This window comes from Triturus cristatus, chromosome 4_1, assembly GCF_964204655.1.
Source record: "Triturus cristatus chromosome 4_1, aTriCri1.1, whole genome shotgun sequence".
NCBI lineage: Eukaryota > Metazoa > Chordata > Amphibia > Caudata > Salamandridae > Triturus > Triturus cristatus.
Window position 1 is genome coordinate 1,123,964,410 of NC_140585.1, and position 19,482 is coordinate 1,123,983,891.

Below are 19,482 nucleotides of genomic sequence, written 5' to 3' on the forward strand. Positions count from 1 at the left end.
TGTGAGAAAAGAGTCTGGACCTCGTCACTCCCTGCTTGCTGAGGTAGCACATGGTTGTCGTATTGTCCGTGTAGGAGTCTGGCTTAGAATACAGTCCACACTTATGTAAGTGATGCACCTTGCACTAATCCAGGCAAAACTTATGGTGATTTTAGTGGTCTTTGATAACCATAGAAAGCTCTCAAAGTGGTAACTGTGGCGAGCAGCCTTCAGGCTCATCTTGAAGGAGTGTTAAGCAGCTTGTTTTTCCAGTTTAATCATGTAATGTAGGTTAAACAAAAAAGAACCACAAATTGTTTATATAAAAATACTTCCATTTATTAAACAACACTCAATAACACATTGGTATATCTCCTACCTGTAGATATCAACACAAATACACAATAATACTCAATTGCAATAAGGTAAGCAGTACAAAATACAGTGGTCTCCAGGGGGAGACCAAACCATGTATTAAGAAAGTGCAAAGCTCATGCAAGGGGATCCTCACACTTATAACCAAGAACCCTGCCCTCAGGACTAAGGAGCCTGTCATACGGGTGACTTATAGGTTTTAAGTGCAGTGACCTCAGATATAAGGAAACTTATATCTGTCATGAGCAGCGCAAGCACCAACTTACACAGGCTGCAATGGCAGACCTGTAGTCACAGTTTAAGTAGACTACCGTGGGTGGCACAATACATGCTGCAGTCCATGGGAGACCCCTGGTGTACTTATGCCCTGGGTACCTTAGTACCAAATACTAGGGACTTACAAGGGTACACCAGTAGCCAATTGTGTATGTACAGAAGTACTTACCATGGTCAATTTAGGGAGAATGCACAGTGACAGGATCCCAGTCAGACTAGTCAAAAACATACCAACAACAATCAAAAAGTGGGGGTAACCAGGAGGGCAGATCCTACTTTCCTACATCTTTGTAAGGGAGGCATAATCCTATTGTAATACATAAAATTAATCAATAAACCAAGACAGAACAGTAGGTGTTTGACATGGAGCAGAAACTGTGCAGTACTGTTCACAGGATGGAGAAGTTGGCACCGAAGGGGAGTGTGGCATACCCATCTTATGCAGACCCAACCAGATCAGACCAGAAATGAGTCACAAATAAACTAAGGCTAGTGTCCGATTCGACCAGGGCAATTGTAAAACAAACCGTTGCTAATGCAAGAATGTGCTATAGGGAAGGCTTAATCCTGTGGTAATACATAAAAGTAATCAATCTATCATGACAGAACAGGACGTGGAGCAGAAACTGCGAAGAACAATTCATAAGATGGAAAGTATGGCACTGAAGCAGCACGTGGTGTAGTGTCCACGCTCCAAGTGCGGCACCTGGAAACTCAATTCCCAAATAAAATTTTACCAACTGGCCAAACACGACGGAACATTGTGTTGAGTAGATTAGCAGTTGTCTCATGGGTAACGTTATGAAACTCACCTTAGGCCTGGATCCTGTGAAGCTGGGCGCCCTACTAAGCACACCGCACGTGAATGAAGACCCAGCAGTATTCGTTAAGTGCCTGGCGCGCAACCACACTGGATGCCGTTTATTTAGGGGCACAAGCAGCGCGTGGGCAGAACTATTTTGGAGACAGCGGTGAGGTTATCCAGTGATCACCCCTGCCGCCGAGTTGGTAGTGACGACACTACAAACATCAGCACTGCTGTGCGAGCGCGACTAAGGTGCTTGAGACCTGCAGACTCCCTGAGAATGTGTCACGGACCCGTGGGGGTTCGTGGGCCACAGGTTGGGAACTGCTGACATATATAATTATCCAGGAACCCTTTTGTAAGTACAAGATTAAAAATTGGGCCATTGTAGCCTAGTCTTATAGGCTGCAGAATAGTTTTCTTTCTTAAGTTCAGGCCTTCCTGAAGAAAGGCAAACATCTACACTTAAGATGATAGATTGTGAAAAAGTGCCCGGGGTATCCGCACGTGGGCGAGACTATTCAGTGCTTACGACTATAAATGGAAATCCCCTACGAGAGAATACTTTTTACTCATTTGTACTATTATGGTAGGTAGGTTTTAAATCTGTAAATTGGATATTATTAGGTTGACAAAGAACACATCTCGGTGGAGACTGCTCTCAACATGCACATAAACTGAATCAAAAATTTCTCTAGCACATCAATGGTGGAATCAAGCTCTTGTAAGTCAAAATAGAAAGGTCTATACTGAAAATAAAAAATAAATCAAGTTATAAAAACATTTTATTGAACATATTTTACCTGCATTTATCACAACAGATCATATATCCATCATCATGGGTAAAGCCGCAGATACACCGCGTAATATCTGTACCATAGCTCCCATCTTCAGATGTACTGATGGTAGTGGCACTGGAGGTCTCATCAAAATTGGGAGCAGTACATGTGCTTCTTTCATTCTTACTGATGAGGACAACAGGAGGAGGAGACGCTGGGGGTGTTGGTGGCGGACGAGCACCATAATTATGGTCCTAAATGGTTTAAAAGAATCATTCATCATTTGTCAATATTTAAGCTGATAGTTTGAGTACGAAAAAAATCGCTTTATTTTAATCTTGATTTCAGCTTGTGTGAATCTTTGTGAAAATGAAAAAGATTTAAATGGTTGCACCTTGTGTGAAACCCCAGAATAGTTTTCATAATATAAATGACTATTTATAAATCGGCCAATTTTAAATATATAAAGATATAAAGATACTGTAGACCAAGGGACAAATGTACTGAAATGTTGGCTGTCAAATGTAGCTGCAAATTGTGCACATATTGTTTATAACCAGACTAATTTTGGGATGCAACATATATACTCATAAGGTCCTCACAAAATCTCCAGTTACAGAGAATCACAGAACAACCTGCCTAGTGTGTAATAATTAGGCAGAGCACTTGACTTACCCATAAATTAAAGGATATTTATTCACAGAAATGACACCACAAAGATTCTATTCTAGTGTTGCTGGACTATGTTTTATCCATCAAATGTGTTTTAAAAATAAAGGTAAGCAAACACCCACTGCATCTCTTCTTAAAACAGTGTATAATGCCTTCTACTGTTTTTAAACTACTTTTAGATCCCAGTGATGATGTCTAATCCTTTACCATGAGACAAAACATCAATAAGAACATTGGATGCGTCCTAAAATCAAGCGATCATCAGTCTCTCAAAACACAATAGTTTTAACCAACAGATTCCGAGGTTAAAATTAGGGTTTGTACTTCATTCCATTTCATCACTTTATGTAAAAAAAATCCTTTCCACTGAGTGTGCTGTGCCTCTTACTTAAGTTTAGGTACAGTCTTTTTTAGCTCTCTATAAGTCCTAGTTGTCAAAATATATGAATGCAGCTCTCGTTTTTGTAAGTCAATGTGTTTTGACCTCTGTGTAGGAGCTAGAATTTGTACGAGGTCTTCATCATGAGTGTTATCCGGTCTTTCCTTAGCTACATTGATAATAAACATTGTATTGTATTGTAACTTCATTCATATAGCAAATCCGCCAGCAGGCTTCTCTGGTACCAAAGGTTAGCAGTTAATCCAGTAGTTATTGGCATTAGTCCTGTGCTCTTAACGAGACCATTCCATGTATTTACTTCAGTATATTTGCAGTGGATTAAATAAGCAGGAGTTCGGTGTGATCCTTAGTGGGTTAATGCGAGTTAATGCAGAGGGATGTTGGGATAAGGAATTGAGTTAGAGATTAGGTATTGCTAGGATGCAGGTTATGACTTTAAGAAAAGAGCCAGTTTTGATCTTTGAGATGAGGTGTAAGTAATTTGCATAAATACAATAATAGAGATAGAGTCTAACACACATATGATAAGTAGTAGGCTGTATTCAGGGAGGGGGGACATGCAATGGATGGAAAGTAAGGAGAGGGTCATTTAAAGACAAGCATTGGCAAAGCAAATAGGTCTCGCCTATGCAAAAACGAATGGCTTTGCTAATATGTTTTAGCCATCTTGTACACCAGAGTGACGGCTGTTCAGCATGGCTAAAAGTTAGTGGCTTAGAGGAGAGTGGCGTGGAGTGAAATGTTGTAGAGTGGAGTGGAGTGGCAGACTGTGTTGTGTATTGGAGTGACATAGTGTAGAGTCCTGTTGAGTGACATACACTGGTGTAGCATAGGCTAGACTGGACCGGTGTAGATTGCATTGGCGTAGAGTGTTGCAGAGTTAAGTGGTGTAGAGTGCAGTGTCATTGAATTCAGCGGCGTACAATGCAGCGCCATAAAATGCAGTGATGAGATTAGAGCGGTGCACAGTAAAGTGCAGTAGCGTGGAGTAGCGTAGAATGGAGTGGCGCAGAGTGCAGTGGCATACAGTGCATTGGCGTATAGTAGAGTGGTGTATAGTGCAGTGGCATAGAGTGACGTGGAGTGGTGCAGAGTGGAGTGACATATAGCGGAGTGATGCAGAGGGGAGTGGCGTAGGGTCGAGTGACATAGAAAGCAGTGGCGTAGGGTGCAGAGTAGAGTCGAGTGGCACAGAGTGCAGTGATGTAGAGGGGTGCACAGTAGAGTAGCACAGAGTGGTGCACAGTAGAATGCCATAGAGTACAGTAGCGTAGAGTTCAGTGGCAGAGAATGCAATTTTGAAGACTACAGTGTCAGAGTGTAGTGGTGTAGAGTGGCGTAGAGTACAGTGGTTAAGAGTAGAGTAACAGAGTGCAGTGGCATAAGGTAGAGTGGCATAGAGCAGATTGTTTCAGAGTAGAGTGAAGTGGCATAGAATGGATTAGTGCAGGGTAGAGTGCCGTTGCGTAGAGTGACATAGTGTAATGGCATAAAGTGGTGTAGAGGGCAGTGGCATAGAGTAGATTAGAGTGGCATACAGTAGATTGGCTTAGAGTACAGGGGCCTAGAGTTGAGTGTTACAGAGTAAATTGTATTGGCATAGAGTGCATTGTTTCAGAGTGGCGTAGAGTGGAGTTGTGCAGAGTGGATTGGTGTGACCTAAACTAGAGCGGTGTTGCGTGCAGTGGCGAAGACTGCAGTGGTGTTGAGTAAAGTAGCAAAGAGTGAATTGGCATAGAGTAGAGTAGTACAGCGTAGAGTTGAGAGACACAGAATGCAGTGGCGCAGAGGGGAGAGACGTGGTGTGGAGTGGTGCAGAGTAGAGTGGAGTATTCATGGTGTGGTAGCGTACTGCCATTATAGATAACACATTTTCAATTGAAATAACCATTACATTTCCACAAATGGACAAGTTATTTACCTTTGGTAACGCTTTATCTGGTAGAGACATGCTGCAGATTCCTTACCTGTGAACTTCCCAGGCATCAGACTGGATCCGGAAGATTTTTCTCGAGCAGTGCCCTTGCGTGCCGATAGGTGGCGTCGGTCAACTCTGTGTGACGTCGTCGGCACGGTCTCAATTATTGTGACATCTGCGTCATCTACATAGGCCCATGCAAAAACAACAGTTGATGGACAGAATGTAGAACAATGTCATACATTCACCCCAGTACAGAGATCTGGGCCTAAATCCATCGTTTTTTTGCTCACCATGCCGTTCCAGTTTGAACCCAGCCATATGCAAATCAGTCTTGACCCTGTGCCTCATGGGAACAGTCCAGCCAGAACTGCCAAGCCAGGTCCTCCCTGGACTGGAAACAAGCATCCTAGGACCGGTTTCGGGGTTTCACCCCTCTTCAGCCAGGATAGCTTGATTCCAGTGGCATGTCAAACTGGAATGGCATGGTGAGCAAAAAAAGGATGGATTTAGGCCCAGATCTCTGTACTGGGGTATGACATTGTTCTGCATTCTGTCCATCAACTGTTGTTTTTGCATGTGTCACCCCGAGTGGGACGGGTATGCTCAGACGTGAGTCCCGTGCTCTCCATGCCACTGGAATCAAGATATCCTGGTTGAAGAGGGGTGAAGCCCCGAAACCGGTCCTAGGATGCTTGTTTCCAGACCAGGGAGGACCTGGCTTGGCAGTTCGGGCTGGACTGTTCCCTTGAGGCACAGGGTCAAGACTGATTTGCATATGGCTGGGTTCAAACTGGAATGGCATGGTGAGCAAAAAAAATGATGGATTTAGGCACAGATCTCTGTACTGGGGTGAATGTATGACATTGTTCTGCATTCTGTCCATCAACTGTTATTTTTGCATTTGTCTACATAGGCCCGGCACACTGAGGTCAGTAGTTTTCACACCTTTCCATGCCAGAAGCACGGAACCATGAAGTTGACTGACAGTGGTGTGTTTATACAACTAGTGCTTTGAAGGGAAACAGAACTGACAGCAGTAACTGATCCACAGTGCATAGAATGGGTGGGTCAGTAAGGAATTTGCGGCTAGATCACATCTATAACAGATAATGCGCTACTGAAATCAAGTAACTTGTCCATCAGATAGAGACATCAAGCTGCAGATTCCTTACCTGTTAACAGATAGATACTAAAGCAATACTATGCCTGGAAGGTGGACCGCGGAAATGTTCAGACCAGAAGTCCTGTAGGACCGAATGGCCAAAGAGGGCCTCCCTACAGACTTGATTGTCCAGGCAATAATGCTGGCAAACGTGTGCAGGGATGCCCACATAGCCGCATGGTAGATGTCAGAAACTGGTCGAAGAGCCAGGTCTTGAGTTGTCTCCTGAAGGTCAGCAGGTCTTCGGTTTGTCGCAGGTAGCGGGGGAGGGTGTTCCAGGTCTTGGCGGCGCGATGGGAGAAGGATCTGCCTCTGGAAGTAGTTCTCCGAATGCGTGGGACCATGGCCAGTGCGTGGTCAGCGGAGCGGAGTTTCCTGTTGGGTACGTAGAAGGAGAGTCGACTGTTGAGATAGGCTGGGCCGGTTTTGTGGAGTGCCTTGTGTGCGTGGATCAGGAGCTTGAAGGAGATTCTTTTGTCAACGGGGAGCCACTGCAGGTTCCTCAGGTGGGGGGTGATGTGGTTGCCGCGCGGGACGTCGAGGATCAGACGTGCAGAGGCATTCTGGATTCTCTGTAGTCTGCTGATGAGCTTGGACGAGGCTCCGGCGTAGAGGGCGTTTCCGTAGTCGAGTCTGCTGCTGACTAGGGCCTGGGTGACTGTTTTCCTCGTGTTTGTCGGGATCCATCGGTAGATCTTGCGGAGCATGCGGAGGGTGTTGAAACAGGTGGAGGAGACTGCGTTGACTTGTTTTGTCATGGAAAGTTTTGAGTCGAGGATGACTCCCAGGTTGCGTGCGTGGTTGGTGGGGGCCGGGGAGGACCCCAGTGACGTGGGCCACCAGGAGTTGTCCCAGGCAGAGGGGTTTGACCCGAGGATGAGGATTTCCGTCTTGTCTGTGTTCAGTTTGAGGTGGCTGTCCTCCATCCAGTGGGCGACGGCCTTCATTCCCTGGTGGAGGTTGGATTTGGCGGTGAGGGGGTCCTTGGTGAGGGAGAGGATCAGCCGAGTGTCGTCGGCATAGGAGATTATGTTGAGGTCGTGCTGTCAGGCGATGGGTGCTAGTGGTGATGTAGACGTTGAAGAGCGTCGGGCTGAGGGAGGATCCTTGAGGGACGCCGCAGATGATCTTGGAGGCCTCGGATCGGAACGGGGGAGGCGGACTCTCTGAGTTCTGCCGGAGAGGAAGGAGGTGGTCCAGTCCAGGGCCTTGTCTCGGATCCCTGCGTCGTGGAGGCGCGTGCGTAGGGTGCGGTGGCAGACGGTGTCGAAGGCGGCGGAGAGATCCAGGAGGATGAGGGCCGCCGTCTCGCCGTTGTCTAGCAGGATCCTGATGTCGTCAGTGGCGGCAATGAGGGCGGTCTCGGTGCTGTGGTTGCTGCGGAATCCTGATTGGGACGGGTCTAGGATGTTGTTGTCATCGAGGTGAGCTGGGTGTTTACTATCTTCTCGATGACCTTTGCTGGGAACGGAAGCAAGGAGATGGGCCGGAAGTTCTTGAGGTCGCTCAGGTCCGCCTTGGGTTTCTTCAGTAGGGTGTTGATCTCTGCGTGCTTCCAGTTCTCAGGGAAGGTGGCGGTCTCGAAGGAGAGGTTGATGATTTTGTGCAGGTGGGGTGCGATGGAGTTGCTGGCTTTGTTGAAGATGTGGTGCGGGAGAGGGTCGGATGGGGAACCGGAGTGGATTGTTCCCATGGTCTTGATTGTGTCCTCGAGGCTCACGTTGGCCCAGGTTGTCTGGGTGTCCTGGGCGGTGGTGTGCGGTGGGTTCGGTGCGGTGTGGTCGGCAGAGGTCGTTCGGGGTCTGAAGCTGTCATGGATGTAGGTGATTTTCCGGTGGAAGAAGGCGGCGAGGGAGTTGCACAGGGCTTGTGACGGTGGGATGTCGTTGGAGTTGGAGCTGGGATTGGAGAGTTCCTTCACGATGGTGAAGAGCTCCTTGCTGTTGTGCGCGTTGTTGTCAAGGCGGTCTGTGAAGGAGGTTCTTTTGGCGGTCCTGATGAGGTGGTGGTGTTTGCGGATGGCGTCTCTGTGGGCAGTGCAGCTGTCTGGCGTCTTGTTGCTGTGCCATATGTTTTCCACTTTCCGGCAGGTGCGTTTGGAGTCGAGGAGTTCCGGGGTGAACCAGCTGACTCTTCTGCTGGTGTCTCTGTTGGTGGCGTTTTTCAGCGGGGCTACGGTGTTGGCGCAGTCGTTCATCGAGCGTTCGAGGGCGAGTGCACCTTCATCCGGGTTTGTGGAAATATGGATTTTTCTGGTCAGTTATGTCCCCTATCTTGGACCCCAACGGTTCCATGTGCATGTCACAAGTACATGTATGTTCCCTCCAGTTCCAGTTATGAAGACGCAAATACATGTGCGTCCACCGTCAACATGTCCTTTGACAGATCCGCCATGTATAGGCCGGATATCCCATTCCTAAATATGAAAGGCCATCGGCTTTATATGGTTCACTTATGCCACTTTTCAGTCCAGGCAAGTAGGCCCTGATTCTGTCATCAAAACTCCTCTTGCCTTCTGCCTCTGAAAGCTCCAGCCCGAGCCTGCATCTGTGACCATGAACTTTGTCTCATTCTCTGCGCGGCTCACGAAGCCTGACATCAGCTTACTCTCTGCCAAGAACTGTATTTCACCTTCGAATTATCTGCCTCCCCCTCAGCCGATGCATTCCTGCCTAGTAGTTTAAGTAAACATTCTTCCAGTTACCAAGCAAAAAGGCCCATCTTCTCTGTCCTCATGCAAGTAATTCATAGCCCTGTTACCATGGAATATTCCTACCCCCTCGCATTCAGTGTAGACACTTAGACGCTTGTACACGCACGCACAGTCAGTATAGAATAGATTCTGTCCGAGAGTCCCTCTTTTATGGATAACATAGTTCTTTAAACATAGGATGTTAGATATGATTTGGGATTAGGTTGACTTGACCCCCCAGACTTCTCGTCTCCACATATAGAGCTAAATGTCAAGTCCCCGTCACCCCCTAGTTACACGTCAATTACACGTCATACTGCTGCGCGCGCATCAATGCCAAGTATTATCTTATAGATCCACCTATGTATTACATCATAACCAATCATGTTCCTTTTTACTCATTATTACACCCATTTTCGGTTACGCAGACCAAAAACGTCAATGTCCTTATCAATTGTTACGCCTACTGTATTCACTTCATTATAATGTATGTACTATAAAAGTTACTTCTTGTCAATAAAGTATGTACTTCACTTCCTGAACCCCCGTGGTGATGGAACTTGAAGCATCCGATTATAATCGATTATTGGAATAAAGCCCATTCCGAAACTCTAATATCACGGATTCTGCCTCTCATTTTACTGAGCTATTTTATAATGTTTCTGTATCAAATTCAGTCCCGGTAAAGGAATTTTTATTTACCACATGATGGCGCCCGAACAGGGACACTTTCTCATCTCACGCGCCGGCGGTGCGTTGCAGGCCCGGTCTCCTGCCACAGCTGGACGGACAATAACGCGTACCAGCAGGATTTCCTGTATCTCCCTCCGGTCAAGCGGGGGCGACTGAGACTGCGATCAACACCCAGACGAGGCGGTGAGAAGTGCGAAGTATCCCGACCAGAGCCTAGCTGAGAGAGCAAGATCCGAGGTATACAGAGACCCACCAGTCCGAAGTCAAGCCCAGTGTCCGACGAGTCGAGTCGAGTCGAGTCCAGTCCGGTTCAAGTTCAAGTTACTGAGGCCTTCCGTTTCCGAAGCTACCCGGTGAGTACCATTGCTGGGGAGGCATTTCTGACGTGCACATAGGTTGTGCCGGTCAAGACGGGTTTGGGTACACAAATCCGGTCTGCACTGTTTTAGCAGTGTATCTGTACTGTTTAGCAGTATATCAAGTATTCCGAAGTATTCCGAAGTATCTAGTTATTGTCTAGTTATTGTCGAGAATTAAGCTTGGTGATTAGTTATGCAGACGATCATCATTGTTGTTTCAGTTAAAGGTTTAATGTTAAATGTTTAAAGTGTTTAAGTATGTTCTGTATATCGTAGTATGAATGACTGTTCATTATCGTGTTTATTGTATTAAGTCTGTTCAAATTCAAGTATCAGGTCAAAATCAAGTATAAGGTCAGTTCTCAATATGCCGCTCTTTTCAAAATTAAGACAGATCACTACCAGAAAAGGGGTTCTCGAAGAAGCCGTCCCTATTCCTCCTAGGGACACTCCAGGGCACTTTATGTATCACAAACATGGCTTAGACGCTATATTATTTCTTGATTTATGGGTAGACTATACCAAGGGATTACCAGAAAGTCAGAGGTGGCCCACAGCGGGGACCTGGGATGCAGAGTGCATCATGAAAGTCGAGGAAGAGTTATGGAAAAGAAAAGTCAGACAGTCACAGAAAGACGCCGTTGAATTATGGCGGAAAGAATCACATAGACGAACAGAAAAAGCACGTAGACAGGAAGAGAAGAGTAAAGAGAATTCCAATAAAGTTCGAGAGAATCTATTAATTGAGGAAGGTATCCGAGTGAAATCAGAACAAGTAGACAGACAAAGAAATGCCCTTATGAATGGTATGTATCCCCTTCTGGCCGAAGGATTACCTAAGGCTACTCCAGAGATACCGAAAGACTTGCCACCCCCATTATTCCCAATCAAGGTACATCCTAAGGGGCATCCTAGAACCGCAGAAGATGTTTTTCTTTCCTCATATTTAGATGACGCAGCTCCCGAGTATGCTAATTCCGCCCCACGTAGACCGCATACCAGGGAGGTCCAACGCCAAGATCCAGCACCCGTATCCCTGCAGCAACAAATCGAGTCACAAGTTCCGGCAAGCACATCTGTTTCTGCATCTGTTCCTACAAGTACTTCTATAGCTGAGTCCACACCTATAGTTGCTGTGTCACGTTCGACGAATCCTTTCACACCCGACGCCTCAGACGGGGCCACGGGAGGTGCTACCAATATTTTTTCTACGCCACCTAGAATAAATAAACTTATTTTCCAAGAGTCAGCGCATTCACGTACACCCAAATTCGTAAGTGATCGTACGCTTAAGGAACTTCTTATAGATTGTAGATATGACCCGGTGCTCGGTAAAGAGGACGAAATGATCCTGGCATCATTACGTATCAGACGAGCCGCAGGGTATTTAGCGAAGCTACCAGGAATGACTGCGCATCTAGATAAAATATATCATTTTGTTCAAACAGGGCGAGATCCAGAATGTATTAACAGAGCTATGGAATACCAGAAAGTAGAGATACAGGGGGAACTGTTGCGTTTCCTCATAAACTGTGTGTCCAGAAATCAAGACCGACCGGGGGTAGATCCGGAAGCAATGAAAATTCTTACAAAATGGAGCCAGAATATATCAGAAGGGAGACACGATAAGCAAAATTGTATAATAGCCATGTGCCGAAAGATCCGTAAAGAAATAGAACGCCTACACGAAGAGAGATTAGAGACAGACGAGTTCGAGCAAAGCGAGGAAGAAGGGTCAGGACTGCCCGCCGGACAGTCAGACACCATAGCCTATGTAGGTAGAGGAAGATCTTGTAATAGGAATCAGACTAGATGTCATACTGACCCAATACGTCCAATATGTCCAGATAATGACAGGAATTTCCAAATACCTATAATTAACATAAGGTCTAACGAGCATTCGTTCCAAACCGCCGACAAACTACTCCGAGAACGAAGGGGTTATCATTTTCTCGATTCTATGGATGAACAAGATTTAGCGAGGGCAGCTGTTCATTGGGTGGACAGTCCCGGAAAATATAGTGATGAGACGGTAGTACGCACATTTTTGAATCTCACCCCAGATGAGCAGAGGTTAGCTGGGATTTATATGATTCAACAACTCATTATACTATATCAGAGTCAGCATTCGGACCCTGGTCCCTTACCTGACATATTGACTGAATTGCTTATGAATAAATGGAGAGGTCCAGGTACCAAATTAATTAAAGAAATTCTAGTATCTAGAAAGCAGTATATTCTTTTTGTATGCTCAGAGCATGTCTCATTGCCTGTCAAGGAAAGAACGACGTATCACCTGGATAAACAGAATCCCTTACGAGAAGTACACCCAATAAAAGGCGAGGACAATCAGTTTAAACGTGTATTTGTATATACGCCTATATCGAAAATAGAATTGTTAGAAATGAAGAAAGTAGTACCCAGTCATGACAAGGACCCAGCGGGTTTTCACCGAGAAATTAAAGACATGTTACTCATGGGAGAGTATACCTACCCCGACATTATGACGATATTAAAGGTGTTGATGCCTGCTGGCATTTATGAGAAACTCAAGGAAAAAGAGTGGGAGGTAGGTGATCAAAAGATAGAATGGTCAGCATTAGAAGCAGAAGAAAGGGCCCGAGGTCCAGGTTCGGGGCTTGGGGACAAAACTAAAGCACTACCAGGTCTACTAGTACAGGTACTGCCACGTTTATTAACTACGAAAAAGGAAGATTGGGGTACAATTTCAGCCTGTAAACAGAAGCAAGATGAAGACACTAGCGATTACTATGCCCGATTCGAGAAATGTTTTGGTATAAATAGTGGCATAAAAGCAAGTAGCGAATCATACCCGCATCTGTTTGTAACAAAATTAGTGGAAAATGCCCTGCCCCCAGTAAAGAATAGAGTATTAAAATTCGAGAGTACCTGGCAAGGTAACACTCCAACACAAATGTTACAAATGTTACAGTACCACCACAATAGAATTAAAGAGGAACAAGAACATGAACACAGACGCATGAAAGACACGAAAATGAAAATGCTAGTTTCCCAGACAGTTCCAGCTGAAGGACATAAAAAGGGTATGACACATTCCGATTCAGCAGGACCTGTAAAAGGGACATGCAATTATTGTAAAAAGCCAGGTCATTACGTACACGATTGTCCAGTGCTAAAACATAATATCGCCATAGGTAAAACACAAGAAAGATCACGGCCACTAAGACAAGATCAGAATGAACAAGGAGCTACGCAGCATGCCCAGGCCATGCCAGCCGCACAACAGCCAATACAGTTTGTGCCAGCTGCACCACCGTCGCCTGTTGCTGCCACACAGACAACAACACGACAAATGTATCAGACTGCACAGTATGAATATCCGGAGTATCAACGTTACGCATGAACTAGCCTAGAGAGGGAAGTTGACCTACCCCTTATCGAGATTCCTGTAGATCAAGAAGGACCTTATGTACATAGTGAATTATTAGGTCAAGATAGAAAATTTTTACTCGATACAGGGGCAAGTCGAACAACTATAAAACGAAGTGAAGTCCCAGGGGCACCCCTCTCAGGCTCACAGAATATTTCCCTTGGTTTTTCAGGAAAACCTATTGTTAATGAAGTGTCACAGCCTCTTCCACTTACGATAGGACCTCTGACCCGAACTACAGATTTATTGCTTACTAAATCATGTCCAGAAAACTTGTTAGGAATAAAAACGTTGAAAGCCCTAGGAGCCATAATATGTTGTTCTCCGGAAGGAATAAGGTTGTTTTTACGTGATTTTAAAGGTCACTATGTATCTAGAGACATGGATCCCCGACTGCAGACTTTACCTACACATCTATGGGCACAAGGCCCTACTGATGTTGGTTGCATGAATATTACACCATATCGAGTCACACTTAAGGCAGGAGTGGTGCTACCACGAATGCGACAATACAAATTACCACCAGATGCTGTAACGGCTTTACTACAAATCATTGACGACCTTATTGCCCAAGGAGTAGTTGTAGAAACAGACTCCAATGTATGTAATTCACCGATAATTCCGATTCTTAAACGAACAGATCCTACAGCTCCGCCAGTATATCGATTGGTTATTGATCTGCGCGAGTTAAACAAATGTATTGTGCCACAATTTCCTGTGGTCCCAGATATCTCGTCATTATTGACAGCTATTGATTCCGAAGCAACATTGTTTACTGTAATTGATCTCAAAAATGCCTTTTTCAGCGTCCCAATAGATCCGGAAAGCCAATATTTGTTCGGATTTAGTTTAAATGGGCGAAGCTTTAAATTCACACGCGCACCTCAAGGATTTACAGAAAGCCCCAGCATCTATAGCCAAGCACTGAAACGAGAACTTGACAGTATCCACATGCCGGTTAACACTGCCCTGCTTCAATATGTCGATGATCTGCTGATCACCGCTAGAAGCGAACCCGAATGTGAGAAAGCATCACTGACAGTTTTACAATTTCTAGCCGAAAAGGGGCACAAGGTGTCCCCTTCTAAGCTGCAATTCTGTGTCCAGCGAGTTATTTATCTTGGTCACTCGCTGTCCAAGGAGGGAAGGCAGCTTACACCCGACCGCATTCAGTTAATTGCTAACATGTCAATACCCAAGACACAGAAGGAGGTGCGGGCTTTCATAGGCCTCACTTCATATTGTAGGCAGTGGATCCCTCAGTATGCATTTCTAGCAAAACCACTCATTCAATTGACAACACAGGAGGCAGCCACACCGACTGTTCTCCCTTGGACTCAGGAACACACACAAGCTTTTGAAAGCTTAAAGAAAGCTTTATGTCAAGCACCCGTTTTAGCAACGCCATGTTACAGAAAACAGTTTACACTCTTTGTTACAGAACGCGAAGGTACGGCCTTGTCAGTACTCACACAGGAACAAGCAGGAGCACACAAACCATGTGCTTATTTTTCTAGTACATTAGATCCCGTAGCTCAGGCTTTGCCTGCATGCCTAAAATCAGTAGCAGCAACAGCTTTAGCAATCAGACAAAGCGATGCCATAGTGTTAGGACATCCATTGACAGTTCAAGTACCACATGCAGTAGAGGTTCTTGTAAATAGAACGCAAACACAACACTTGACTGTAGCGCGACTTACAGGATACGAGCTTACATTGTTTCAGCCACATATAGAAATCAGACGCTGTAACACATTGAATCCTGCCACACTTTTACCAGTAGTCGGAACAGACCCACTAGCCCATGACTGTATTGAAGTTATTACTATAACAACAAAACCCAGACAAGACTTAACCGATGTCCCATTGTCAGATCCAGACCTGACCTTGTATGTAGATGGTTCATGCATGAGAACAAGTACAGGAGAGTTAGTAGCCGCCTACGCAGTCACAACAGATACTGAGGTCATTGAAACTAATCGTATAACTACTTTGTCAGCTCAAGCCGCAGAACTTATCGCTCTGACACAAGCCTGTATTCAAGCCATGAATAAAAAAGTCAACATATACACTGACTCACGTTATGCATTCGGTGTTGTACATGACTTCGGCGTGCTGTGGCGAGAGAGAGGTTATTTAACTTCCCACGGTGCCCACATTCAGCACGGACCCCTCATTCATGCATTATTAGATGCAATACATCTACCCACTGAAATATCAATTATGAAATGTAAGGCTCATACGAAGGTTACTGATATCATTTCCCAAGGCAATGATCTAGCCGACAGAACAGCTAAACTGATTGCTCAAACTCAAACCCCCGATATGACAAAGACAATAGTCCCGACACCGACACATTGTATGACAGTTAAAGATCCTACTCTTGACGTAATTGACATACAGACACATGCTACACCAGACGAAATAAAGAAATGGACTGAATTAGGAGGGATCCAAACGGACCAAGGATGGATGATGAAGGAAAGGTCTGTATGGTTCCGTCCTGATTCAATGGTCCAAGTCATAATTAACACTATACATAGTCCAGCACATTTAGGAGAAAAAGCTATGCTAGACAGCATTCAACACATTTGGTTCAATAAACATTTACGAGCAGCAGCAAAACAAAAGGTCCGTACCTGTATGATCTGTTGTCAGTTCAACCCAGGAAAAAGCGTTCCCGTAGAACAGGGTGGATTTCATACCCCTAATCATCCTTTTGAAGTACTCCAGATGGATTATATCCAGATGGAACGATGCAGAGGATTCAAATATGTTCTCGTAGTTGTCTGCGCTCTGTCCCGTTGGACGGAGGCATACCCGGTTTCAGATTACACTGCCCCGACTACTGCCAAACAGTTGGTTCGAGAATTCTTCCCACGATACGGTTTACCACGTGCTGTTTACTCAGATAACGGCCAGCCGTTCTCATCCGAATTAATGAAACACGTTTCACTTCTGTTAGGATATCAGTGGAAATTCCACTGTGTCCGACATCCCGAGGCAGCAGGTCTCGTAGAAAGACATAACCAGATACTGAAAATTAGAATGTCCAAAATATGCAGAGAGAAAGGTGTCGACTGGGTAGTAGCGTTACCAGTTGCACTCTTTTACATGAGAATGGTAGCACACTCTCGAACAGGGCTATCCCCGTATGAGGTGATCTTCGGTAGACCACCGAATATGTGGGGGACGCCTATACCACGCAAAATAACTGATATTGACTGTAATATGCTGACAGATTACTTGGCTTCCTTGATGTCTGCACTACAATCTTCTCGTTCACAGGTAGCTGCAGCCTTTCCCGACAACACTGAGGTGAAACCCCATGACGTTGTTCCGGGTAATCTTGTCTTTGTGAGGAATTTCGACCGAAAGACTCAGCTGGAGCCCAGGTGGAAAGCACCCAAGTTGGTCCTGTTGACCACAAGAACAGCCGTGAAGATCGAGGGCCGCAAGGGCTGGATTCATTCAAGCCACATCAAGAAATTTCATGGACTATCTTCGGATATAGACATTGTGCCCTGCACTCCCTCACAGACTGATACAAAACTCCCTTTTGTTGAACCTAACAAATCTGAAAATTACAAACTAAAGCTTAGGCCCAACCAGTCGAGCAATTTGATTGTTTAAGTCCTCTCCAAGGTGAAGCGGTTGAATTGTCTCTGACATGTATCCCTTGGACCTGAGTAGAGAAAATACCCGAAAAATGTTGAAACGACAGGCGTATTGTAAATCACTGCGTAGCCACTGCATAGTGACATTATTAATTTTGTTTTTATTGAGTCTTTTAATAATTATTACAAGTATGTTGTTGCACATATATTACCCTATTTCTAGACATGTTTATAATGTTGCTGCTGAACATTCTTTTAGTGACTTACCTCCGCATGAATTGTCTTATAGACTTGCGCTGCGCAATAACACTTTCATTAGTATGTTACATCATTCCCATCAGACTAGTAATGCCACCAATTGTTGGGTGTGTGGCCGACTCCCTCCCTATCAGAATTATGAAGGAGTCCTGCCTTTCTTTCCACATCCATTTACACATAATGGCTCCTGTGGAGCATGGTTTAGCTTAATTAATTCCATAAACTCAGACACAGCAGTTTACCAAGATCATTGGGTATGGGGAAATCTGAACCTAGCTTTACTCAAGGTCTGTTACCCTGACAAGGAGGGTCGCCCCAAAAGAACAGGAACTGATCTAGAAAATGAAGTATATGGATTAGGTAATTTTACACCTAATCTCATGATTCTAAATGTCGTATCTGAAATTGAACTAGTCTTACCCACCATGTCAGTATTCCCAGCGAGGGGTGAATTATGTGTAAGAAAGGTTGGTTCCATACATATGGGCCATAGTAAATGCACTACTATGGTAGAATTCAGTGATCAAGGAAAATCTTCATTTAGAGCTTCTCGCCACTCCTACTTTATATGTGGTCAGACTGCATATATGCGTCTACCTCTAGATTGGGATGGTACCTGCTACATTGCATTCCTTTTGCCACCTGTTTTCCTAGCTCCTCCTGATTATTACAGAAATATTCATTTAGTACACAACAGAGAACGGAGAGATCTCCCCATTGTCGATTACACTGAGACGGCATGGGACAAGTATGTAGATTTTAATAAAGGCATCTTTCCCTATATAGGTACTGTTACTAATAGTAAGCTGATACGTAGATTAACTAGAACCCTTGAAGCAGTAGTGAATGAGACTATTTCCGCCTTAGGCAATTTAACGGAAGAGCAGTCTGCTATGCGGATTGTTGTGCTTCAAAATCGTCTTGTCCTTGACGTCATCCTGGCTGATAGGGGCGGAGCTTGTAGGGTCATCGGATCAAGCTGCTGCGTATTCATACCAGAAAATTCGCCATCTGTATATAAAGCCATCACTCGCCTTCATAAGATTGTAAGCCAGATACACCAGAATCCAGGCACCTGGACTTGGTCCGGTTGGTTTTGGAATGCGGTATCAGCCTGGGGATGGAGAGTTTTATCCTTCCTAGGTATTGGCCTTCTCATACTATTCAGTTGCTGTCTATGTCTACAATGTGGACCAGCAATTTGTGGTCTGTGTGCCACATCGTGCATTCCACATCAAGATTTTCATTCAAGATCCCGGAAGAAGAAAGAAGAACAAATGATGCTATATGAACAGATCAATGGATTAATGAAGATTGATATCTCTTGAAGGGCAAGTAGGGGACAAGGAGGGAATGTGGAAATATGGATTTTTCTGGTCAGTTATGTCCCCTATCTTGGACCCCAACGGTTCCATGTGCATGTCACAAGTACATGTATGTTCCCTCCAGTTCCAGTTATGAAGACGCAAATACATGTGCGTCCACCGTCAACATGTCCTTTGACAGATCCGCCATGTATAGGCCGGATATCCCATTCCTAAATATGAAAGGCCATCGGCTTTATATGGTTCACTTATGCCACTTTTCAGTCCAGGCAAGTAGGCCCTGATTCTGTCATCAAAACTCCTCTTGCCTTCTGCCTCTGAAAGCTCCAGCCCGAGCCTGCATCTGTGACCATGAACTTTGTCTCATTCTCTGCGCGGCTCACGAAGCCTGACATCAGCTTACTCTCTGCCAAGAACTGTATTTCACCTTCGAATTATCTGCCTCCCCCTCAGCCGATGCATTCCTGCCTAGTAGTTTAAGTAAACATTCTTCCAGTTACCAAGCAAAAAGGCCCATCTTCTCTGTCCTCATGCAAGTAATTCATAGCCCTGTTACCATGGAATATTCCTACCCCCTCGCATTCAGTGTAGACACTTAGACGCTTGTACACGCACGCACAGTCAGTATAGAATAGATTCTGTCCGAGAGTCCCTCTTTTATGGATAACATAGTTCTTTAAACATAGGATGTTAGATATGATTTGGGATTAGGTTGACTTGACCCCCCAGACTTCTCGTCTCCACATATAGAGCTAAA

At 45.1% G+C, this 19,482-nt stretch overlaps 1 protein-coding gene across 4 annotated transcripts in view; it reads right to left on the reverse strand.

Moving 5' to 3' along the window:
- The window catches only part of KMT2E (lysine methyltransferase 2E (inactive)), a 2,077,373-nt gene that overhangs the window by 1,683,425 nt on the left and 374,466 nt on the right, over positions 1-19,482 (reverse strand). For all 4 annotated transcript variants that reach the window (XM_085654164.1, XM_085654162.1, XM_085654163.1 and 1 more), the window contains exon 5: positions 2,239-2,468. In XM_085654164.1, the coding sequence (XP_085510290.1) occupies positions 2,239-2,468 (230 nt within the window). The remainder of the gene's footprint in view (positions 1-2,238; positions 2,469-19,482) is intronic.